This window comes from Triticum aestivum, chromosome 7D (genome assembly GCF_018294505.1).
Source record: "Triticum aestivum cultivar Chinese Spring chromosome 7D, IWGSC CS RefSeq v2.1, whole genome shotgun sequence".
Classification (NCBI taxonomy): Eukaryota; Viridiplantae; Streptophyta; class Magnoliopsida; order Poales; family Poaceae; genus Triticum; species Triticum aestivum.
Window position 1 is genome coordinate 423850273 of NC_057814.1, and position 10632 is coordinate 423860904.

Here is a 10632-nt window from a genome sequence, read left to right on the forward strand (position 1 = left end):
GGTTGGAGACCGAGGGGCTTCGGCGGTGATCTGCAGGGATAAGAATGGCATGTTTCTTGGGGCTTCCGCGGTTATTTTCGAGGGTTTGCTTGACCCAACTACACTCGAAGCTCAGGCGTGCAACGAGGCCCTTGCTCTTGCCGCGGACCTCCATGCTCAATCCGTGTGTGTTGCATCGGACTGCCTCGAGGTGATCACTTATATCCATACTGGTGCCTCATGTCGATACTTTGCTATCTTGGAGGAGATCAAGCACAGCATGCGTTCGATCCAAGATTTACAGTTTGTGCACGAGAATAGAAAACATAATGGGGAAGCTCATGCCTTAGCTAAGGCGGCTGCTTCTCTTCCTCCCGGGCGCCATGTGTGGCTTACTACTCTGCCCGATATCATCTGTATCCCTATGTGTTTGAACATTCAATAAAGGATACTTTTCTTGCTCAAAAAAAACGTAGCCTCGTCGGGAGAATAGAACGTGACGTGAGAAAGGAGAGAGAAAGCAGGGAACCGGTACGCATCCCTCAGATCACTTGGCGGTGGCATCTGCCCGTAAATAAGGCCAACTCCAGGATTCCCGATTCTGGGATGGCCAAAACAGCAGCTCCAGGTTTTTGTACGTGAATACTGCTACGATCCAGGAAGCCAGCTTCCCGGAGCCGAGCCGTTCGGGCCAGCTTCGCTCGCTGATTTGCGGAAGCTGGGAGCTGGCAGGTTACCGAACAGGCCCTAAGTGTTCAGTTTGTTCTCTATTTATGGGTCAATTGTTTCAACTTCTTTCTTGCATGACAAAAATAAAGCAGCACATACACGTGGCATAGGTCCTTGCTCGGCTTGGCTCGATCACGAAACACAATGCATGTGTGAGGCGTGGCGGGCGAAGCAGGAGCGCGCATGTATGTGCTCTTTTCTCAAGCTCTTAGTGGTATGTGGAACAACTCCCCTTATAAATTGGCCTCACATAGTATCCACTAGCGGGGTGTGGCTAAACTTTTCGCACCACCTTGTCATGCATGAATGGGCCTCATGGGTCTCTAGGATTTACAATAATCTATTGGCAGAAAATCTGAATTATTATATGGGCTAGGCCCAATAATTTCAATAATACGATGTTTGTTTTTGGCTGTGTTGGACTTGTTGGATTTGTGCATCGTGCTATGCATAGGCCGGGCATTTTTTAGATGCGGTTGTATTACCTTAATATATCAATTCAATTCAATGTTCTTTGGACGCGGTTGTATCATCTCGATATATCAATTCAATTCAATGTTCTTTATCAAAAAACTCTCTGTCTTATCTTTCTTATTATACGTACGCGGCCCCTCAAACGAAGGCTAGACGCTTAATTCTGCATGCGCGTCATGCAGAGTCATTACAGCCATGCATTGTTCTGTGCAAATGGAGGCCACGATGGAAAACAGCAGTGCAGGCAAAGCGCGGTTCAGGAAGCGCAAACGCACAATTCTGATCCTCTTGCTTCCATAATATTTAATAATTTATTCTTATGCAAGTCTTGGTAAATGAATAAGAATCAGGTAGCATGTCATACAAGGTACGTACATGTGTACTACTAGAGCTTTTCAGCTGGAAAAACATATCTATACCGGCACGGTTTATACAAACTCTCAACGAACAGACTGAGCGATTTTACCCATCATCATAACTTAACATCTCCAGCGCCTGAAGCGCTCTGCATATCCGTCGATCCCCTCCATCATCATCATCATCAGCAGCAGCAGCAGCAACGTTACGTACATACAGGGCTAACCATCTGGATTTTCACTTCATGATCGGGGGAGAGGCATAGGGGCCATTCAGCCAGCCGTTGGCGACCATGCGGTAGGCGGCCTCGGTCATGTGGATGCCGTCCCAGCTCACGTACGCCGACGGGTTGGAGCACACGCTCGCGCCCGCCTCGCCGCACTTCTTCTTCAGGTTGAAGTTGTAGGCGCCCGACCCTCCGGCGCCGCAGCATGCCTGCACTGCCGTGCTGAAACCTGCCATGCCCGTCAAGTTCTTCAGTTAGATCATGCCACATACCGAATACATTATGTCGATCTTGTCATGAATAAATTATGATGCGTGCAACTTTGGATCCATCTTCACATACCGAATTTCCCGGGGCTGACGACAAACTGCATTGCAGCTTTGAAGTAATCGCCGTACATGATTTTCGTCTTTGGGTACTTCTTCTGAAGCTGGTCAAGCTGCTGCTTGAGCTCTCTGTTGTGGTGGAAGGCCAGGCGGTTGTATCTCCGGAGGCACCCGGTGCGCGCGTTGTAGTCCGACTTCTTGCTGCTGTTGTAGAGAGTCAGGTACAATGGGAAGCACCCGATCGGAAGAATTCCAGGCACCAACAGGTCTGTCGCGCCAAGCTCGATCAATTTCTGAAACAAAACCAAAAACAATGAGGTAAGACTATCAAAATTCGCATATGTTCATGCACGTTTTGGTTTGCATTCACGGAGTGTGCAAAACTACTTTCAATCCTAGACAAGTAAAGTACTGTATGTTTCAAACTAGTTCAGCAGAGAACTACTAATAAGTAACAGTAATGCAACACTGACAGTGCTATAATTTTTGAAGATCTGTTCACTCTCACTGAAGTGTGTGGAAACTAAACTAACCAATTTTTTAGTGTCATGTCATGTGACAGCCGTTTCATGATTGCCATGCACATAAAAGATGATTCCCCATCTTCTTTACCAGCCATGCCCATTCTCTTCATTGTGCAATCATGTCAGATTGACACCATCGGGACATCACATGGGCCGCTACACTAACCAACAATCTGATGTACTGTGGAGCAACTCTATTCGGGGACCAAAGTACAGACCCCATGGCATCACGAATATGTATCTCGTGCGATTTATGCCGGCGAAAAAAAGAACCCTTTTCCAAACCAGTATAACAATAGCAGTTTCGTGTTAGTCGCCTAGTCAGAAGATTCTCTACTGGTGAGAAAGATACCAAAAGTGTCACATGGCACCACCCCTATTTTAATGTCTGCAAATGTTGGTAACCCTGTAAACATCATACTGAGATCCCTAGATCCAATCCAATCAAATGTGTATTGGCCCTATCAGTCTATCACTCGCCTACCACCACACCACAGTGCAGCCACCCCCATGAGCTTAGGTAGCGACACTGTGCCTACCTACTAACTAAACTACTACCCGGGAATAAAAATATAAGACGTTTTCTAGGCTAAAAAAGCCTACGAAAACGTCATATATTTTGATACCGAGGGAGTAGAACCGAAATCCATAGGTTCTCAAGGCAATTCCAGAGCACGGCCTGAATCCGTGCCCCCTGATCATCTCCCCACCGGTTTTTCAGCCGCTCATGCGTTTGTCATGCATTCCACCTTGCCAGCAAACATCCAGGTATGACAGATGTGTGTTTGCCCGAAATTTGCACCCATGACACACTTGCATGATCCCCTGGAATCTCCAAGTACATTGCACACTTGCGCTGCTTTTCTACTTTTGCCATGTGTGTGTTTGCATCCCGTTGGATTTTCTACGGTTGACTGTAAAAATGATGCAATGCCAAGGTCATCCTACATTTCTAACGCCAAGGTCATCCTCCATGGATTTCATACCTCGACGCCGTTGGCGATGGCTTTGGCGACCAGCGGCACGTAGGTCTTCACATCGGAGAAGGCGACGCCGGAGAAGAGAGGAGCGTTGTAGTCGTTCCCCCCAAACTCTCCCACCACAAACAGGGACTTGCTGAAGTAGTCCTTGCACTCTGCAGTCAGCACAACAAAATGAAACTCTGAACTTGAGACCCCCTGTATCACATTTCAGTAAGGGCTAAGAGGCTCGGCGCCGGACCTTTCTCCGACTTGCAAAGCGACGGCTTCATCTTCTGGAGCCAGCCGATCTGGGTGTTGATGGAGCCGGTGTTCCAAATGCGCTGGTCGATGCCATGCGCCTTGAAGAAGGAGTACTCCAGCGCCGTGGCGCCGGTGATGGCGAAGTTGGCCCCCTTCTTGAAGTCCTTGCCATGCGCCTGCGACGCCGGCGGCAGCGGCAGCCCGAAATGCTCGGCTGCAAATTGATAAAAGATCCCATCAGTAAAAGTGAAACTTACACAGCATACAACGTGATGTTCGCTAATAAAGGCACATAGCAATTCATGGTTAGCTTTATTTGCAATGGCGTGGTCAATCGGTTGCAGCAGTAAATCACGAGTACTTTGAGTTAAAAAAATCCGGTCTGCTTTAGGAGTATATATTTACAGAGGGAAAAGAAAAGGAGCTTTAATTCGAATCAATACTTTGCTCTGGCAGAATGGAGGCAGCAATAATTTTCACTGTTGCAAAGCAGCAGCTCTTTTTACCAGCTTATTTTACCACTCGATTCTATCTTCTTTTCTTCTCTGAAAGGAGAGCTCGGGCCTTTTTTTCTACCTGATTAGCTTTGCATCAAGAGAAAATTTTTGAACACTCTAGCTGGTTGAGTAGGAGCAGCACACTAAAGATGAGACACTGGTTGAGTAGGAGCAGCACACTAAACAAGAGTCAGTTTCATCATGACCAAGGTCAGAGCATGGTCAAACACTCTAGCTGTGGCTCCAAATCAACCGCTTTTAGAAACAGAGACATTTCTGTGGGATATCGCAACGCAAAGCCCATAAAATAATAAGCAGTGCACCAAAAGAAGAATAGGAGAGGGAAAGGACGGCAAGGCGAGCCAGGAGGCCATCCATCTATCCATCCGGGACGGCGGCCGGCGCAGGAATGCGGGATTCGCAGGTGGCGAGAGAGGAGAGGAGAGATTGGTAGTTACCGAGGAAGTCGACGACGACGCGGCCGTTGGAGCAGCGGCCGGTGGGGCGGCCGAAGAAGGTCATGCCGTAGGGCGCGCGCGCGGTGGTGAGGGCCTTGGGGATGCCGTCGACGATGAGGTTGCCGGCGTCGGAGAGCGAGTCCCCGAAGCTGAAGACGGCCTGGTACGACTTCTTGGCGTGCCTGGCGTCGGCGGCGCCCGCGAGGCACAGCGCGGCGGCGAGGACGAGAAGCAGGCCCCGATGCTCCATTGCTGCCGCTGCTGCTCTGGCTGCTGTGGGTGCGGGTGTCGGCGGGCGACGCGCATGTGCTGTGGGAGAGAGGGGGAGAGAGAAAGATGGGATCCTTTACTTGTGTGGCGCCTGCTTTATAACTGCTGAGCAGCGTCACTGCGGGAGTGAGGTGAAGTGTGTGCCGCTGCCGCTGCCGCTGGCGTTGGCCTGTCGCGGACGGGCGGGATGCGCGGGTGGCACTGTTCGGCATGACCGGATGACGCTCGCTCGCTCGCTCTCGCGCGGCCCAACTGATTTAACCATAAGCAACCGCGCCACACAGTACCGCAACCAAAAAAACGCGGCAAATCCTGTTCAATGTACATCCGTGCAGGTGCAGGCCTCGTCTCTCATGCATCATGCCAAATGTGCAGGATCAGGTTACGCGCCATGAATTACTCCTATCCTACTCTACTTGCCAGTCTGAGATGAACAGAGACGGTTGTAGGTAGGAGTGTGGACTGCTGAGAAGTGGACTTTCTTTACTTGGCTACCACCACCGTAAAGACGGGTGCTCGTACCAACCAAAGTAACTCCACCATAACTCTCCCCCCTGCAGCCCGGGACCCGGTACTGGCGAGCGTTTCTCATTCCTGGTGTTGATCATAGGTTCACAGGCCATAATGAGATGCTGCTACCCTTTCCTCCTCCTCCTCTCTCCCGGTGATCCTCCACCATTATTAACCGGATCTGTGCGGAGCCAGGTCCAGCCGTCCAAGCTCGCTCACAAGGGCACGGCTCTTCACGTTCGGGGGAAAATGGAGCTCCCATCCATGTCGCCTTTTTTATTTATTTTTCGACAGCACGGATCCCTGTCGTCGTCTTGATAACATCCAGGTTCCCTTCCGCGCCCGTTTCTTGTTGAACCGCCCATTAAATTGGCGCCCGGGCTTTCGACTCGGCGCCCTCGTGGTTTCCCTGAATCGCGCAACCTTTGTCTTCGCCCCTGTGTCCGCTGTCCAGTGTCTGCGCACAGTAACATACGTTTTGGCGATTCCTGACTCGCGGCCTCCGCCGTCCGATCGGCTTGGACCTGATCCAGGCCGTTCGGTCGGAACATGCGTCCAGCTTTTTAGCGCCGGAAATAAGCTTTCAGCACTAACATGCGTGCCTCATTAGTTTTTGAATGGCGTTTATAGGCTTATGACACTCCATCCTCGCCGTGACGCCAACGACACCTTGGTCCAACCAGGTCAGCACTCGATCCCTCTGCACCCAAGTCTCACCGAGTGAGTGAGTGAGTGATCTATCAGAGCACAAGTCGGCACATGCATGCGAGATGGATTTGTCAGCGTCAGCCTGACGTCACTACGAGCAGCAACGAATGTTTTCTAGTACTCTGTGTAGAATTGTATTGAATAATTATTAATACAATAATGTGCCGGTACAAGAAGTATATATATATAAGAGCCAAACCGCACCTGGCCTAGCCTTATTACAAACCGAGTAGGAGTCTCAATCCTAATACAAGTTGTATTCTAACATCCCCCGCAATGTCAACGGTAGGCTCGACGGCGTTGAGACTGAAACGAATGCCTTGAAACGGAGTAGTCGCCAGGCCTTTAGTAAAGATATCAGCAAACTGAGCAGAAGTAGGCACGTGGAGAACGCAAACTTGACCGAGAGCCACCTTCTCTCGAATAAAATGAATGTCGATCTCAATATGTTTGGTGCGACGGTGTTGAACCGGATTCCCTGACATGTAGACAGCTGAAATATTATCACAGTAAACAATGGTAGCTTGCTTAATAGGACGGTGCAGCTCCGACAGCAACTGGCGCAACCAAACCGTCTCAGCAACCGCATGAGCCACAGCGCGGTACTCAGCTTCAGCAGACGAGCGGGAGACCGTAACCTGCCTTTTTGAAGACCAAGAAACCAAATTGTTACCAAGAAAAACACAAAATCCGGATGTGGACCGACGAGTATCTGGACAACCAGCCCAGTCTGCATCAGAGTAAGCTGTCAAGGAGGTGGGAGAGGATTTGTTGATATGAAGACCTAAGTCTAGCGTGCCTTTGAGATACCGAAGAATACGTTTGACATGATTGTAGTGTGGAATACGAGGATCATGCATGTATAAACAAGCTTGTTGGACAGCAAAAGAAATTTCAGGACGAGTGAGAGTAAGATACTGAAGTGCACCGGTAAGACTACGATAAAGAGAAGGATCAGAGAAAGGATCATCGTCGACAGAGAGTTTGGAACCTGTACCAATAGGGATATGAGAATTTTGACAATCAAGCATACCAGCACGAGAAAGAAGATCCAGAGTGTACTGACGTTGAGACAAGAAAAGACCAGAGGAGTCACGGATAACAGCAATACCTAAGAAGTGGTGAAGAAGACCTAAATCTGTCATAGAGAATTCGTGGCGAAGAAGAGAGATAATATGATCTAAAATTTATTGTGAGGAAGTTGTGAGGATAATATCATCAACATATAAAACAAGGTAAGCAGTGTTGTTGTTGTAATGAAAGGTGAAGAGTGAAGTGTCCGAATGGGAAGGGGTAAAACCGATGGTTTGAGCATAAGTAGAAAAGCGTTGGAACCAGGCACGTGGTGCTTGTTTAAGACCATAAAGATATTTTTGAAGAAGACAAACATGATTAGGATAGGAGAAATGTTCGAAGCCAAGAGGTTGTTGACAATAAACTGTTTCTTGAAGAGAGCCATGAAGAAAAGCATTTTTGACATCTAGTTGATGAATTGGCCAGGAAGAAGAGACGGCGATGCTAAGGACAGTGCGAATAGTGCTGGGCTTGACAACTGGAGAGAAAGTCTCATCATAATCGATGCCGTGTTGCTGAGAGTAACCACGACATACCCATCGAGCCTTATAACGTGCAAGACTCCCATCAGAATTAAATTTATGGCGAAAAACCCATTTGCCCGAAACGATATTTGTATTGGAAGGACGAGGAACTAACTGCCATGTGTTATTCTGCAGAAGGGCATCATATTCATCTTTCATAGCTGCGGCCCAATTAGGATCTAGGAGAGCTGATTTGTAAGATTTGGGTAGAGAGGAAGGAGATAGAGATGCATGAAGATTGAGACGATCTTTTACAGGTAAACAAAACCCGGACTTGGCACGTGTGCGCATGGTATGATCATTAGTGGGAGCTGGAACGGGAATAGCATGAGCAGGAGGGGTGGGGGAAGATGTGGTGGACGCGTCCGGCGCAGCGGAGGAAGCGGACGCGGGAGATGGCGGTGAGGACTGCGGCAGCAGGAGGTCTGCCGCGACAGAGTGTAATGGGTTTGCCTCTGCCGGAACAGAGGTGATGACAGACGTGGTCGTGGCAGGATCCGCTACCACGGCAGAGGATTCGGCTGGATAGGTCGGCGGGTGAAAGAAGGGAAGATGATTGCGACGAGAGGGACTAGTTGACGGCGTGGGTGAGTTGGGATCTAATTGTTGTCGCTCGGAAAAGGAAAAATGTTTTCAGCGAATGTTACATGACGAGACACATGAACACGACCACTAACAAGATCTAGACAACGATAACCCTTGTGCTCGTCAGAAAAACCTAGATGAACACACGGAGTAGAGCGCGGGGAAAGTTTGTTAGGAGTAGTGGAGTAGGAGTTTGGGAAACAAAGACAACCGAAGACGCGAACGTCGGAGTAATTTGGATGAGAGAGAAATAAAGAAAAGTAAGGACTAGTTTGTGGGTTAACTTTGGATGGACGAATATTGAGTAAATATGTGGCCGTGTGGAGGGCCTTAGCCCAGAACTTCGGAGGCATAGAAGATTGAACAAGCAGAGTGCGAATGATGTCATTAAGAGTACGAAGAGAACGCGAAGAGAACTCCATATTGTAGAAAGAAAATTCGATTTTTAAAGTTGTCAAATTCACGACCATTATTACATTGTATGAATCTTATAGGGAGGAAAAAGAGGACCGGGACATAGCGCTGAAAGTTAAGGAATATATTATGAACGTCGGATTTGTTGCGTAAAGGAAAAGTCCAAACATAATGAGTAAAATCATCAAGAATCACGAGATAATACTTAAAATCAGATACACTTTCGATTGGTGATGTCCAGAGATCACAATGAAGTAATTCAAAAGGAAAAGTACTAGAGGATTGAGAGGAACTAAAGGGAAGGCGAACATGTTTGCCTAATTGACATGACTGACATATAGAAGAATTATGAGTGTCCCTATGCAAGGTATTGAAAATTCACTAAGAAGTGTGGATAACACATTTTTATTGGGATGGCCGAGACGTTGGTGCCACAGATCAACAGAGGCCACCATAGATATTGGAGGAGGAGCGACCGGAACACCATTGAGAGAATATAAATCGCCGGAGCTATTGAATCGAGCGATCTCGGCCTTGGTCGGGTAGTCCTTCACGGACAAACAAAATGGGTCAAACTCAACAGAAACATGATTATCAGTGGTGATTTGGCGAACATAAATCAGATTTTTAATAAGAGCAGGAGCTACAAGAACATCAAGAAGAAGCAAAGGCTTAGTTGGGGATTGGATTTGAGCCTGACCGACATAGTAAATAGGAATAGAAGATCCATCACCGAGAGTAATAGAGGGAAAAGACGAAGGTGTGCAAGAAGAAAGCAAATTACTCGATGCAGACATATGACGAGAAGCACCAGAATCGAAAATCCAATCCGTACCCGAGTTCCCTTGTGCAGCAAAGTTGTTCATGGCTTGTGGAAAAGCAGTTTGGTCCCAGCTCGGAGTCGAAGGAGAGTCCGGTGTAGTCATGGGAGCTTGCGAGTGTGGTCACGTCGGCAGGAGGGCCGACATCGGCGTAAAGAGAGAGACACCATCATTGTACTGCTGCATGTAGGGGGACGATGGAGCGCCATAGGATGCATAAGGACTGGTGCTGTAGATCGGTGGCGCGTAGGAGGGAGCAGCGTGGTACGCAGCCGTCGGCTGTCGGGGCGCGAGGACGGGCGCGCCTGTGTGAGGGCGAGCACCGGGCTGCCAGCCACCGATATAGGCAGGCGGGGCACCATATGGCGTAGGGGCGGACCAGGGCATAGGCCACGCCTGGACTAGCCCTGTCCATGGATCGGGAGATGGGCGCCATCCGGATGGCGATGAAGCCGGGGGCAGTGGTGGTGCAGTTGGTGGAGCCGGGGGCGGAGCAGGAGCGGGCGCCGTGCGGAACTGCGGCGGCCTAGAGTTTTTGCCCCGGTAGTTGGGACTTGGACGCCAGCCGAATGGTTGAGCAGGTGCTGTTGGTGGAGGGGGCGGTGGCGACATTGACGCAGGCGGGCGAGGAGAAGCAGCGCGCCGCTCGAAGGAGCCTGGCGGCGGCGGCGGGGCTGGCGAGTTAGCCATGCCTTAGGATTGTAAGTCTGATACCATGTAGAATTGTATTGAATTGTATTGAATAATTGTTGATACAATATTGTGCCGGTACAAGAAATATATATAAGAGCCAAACCGTACCTGACCTAGCCTTATTACAAACCGAGCAGGAGTCTCAATCCTAATACAAGTTGTATTCTAACACTCTACTCCCTCCAGAATCAGGATTTCACATGCCTCAACAACCAAGTGCATGACACCGAAAAATGAAAC

The 10632-nt window shown here is 49.1% G+C and overlaps 1 protein-coding gene across 1 annotated transcript; it reads right to left on the reverse strand.

Annotated features, from left to right (window-relative positions):
* Positions 1 to 1470: 1470 nt before the first annotated feature.
* LOC123165431 (GDSL esterase/lipase At5g45910) lies at positions 1471 to 5165 on the reverse strand. Its single transcript, XM_044583067.1, has 5 exons — positions 4794 to 5165; positions 3837 to 4052; positions 3602 to 3750; positions 2108 to 2384; positions 1471 to 1994 (listed from the first exon to the last, which is right to left on the reverse strand). The coding sequence occupies exons 1-5, from the start codon at positions 5041 to 5043 to the stop codon at positions 1777 to 1779; spliced, it is 1110 nt and encodes a 369-aa protein (XP_044439002.1). The 5' UTR covers positions 5044 to 5165; the 3' UTR covers positions 1471 to 1776.
* Between the last annotated feature and the right edge of the window lie 5467 nt (positions 5166 to 10632).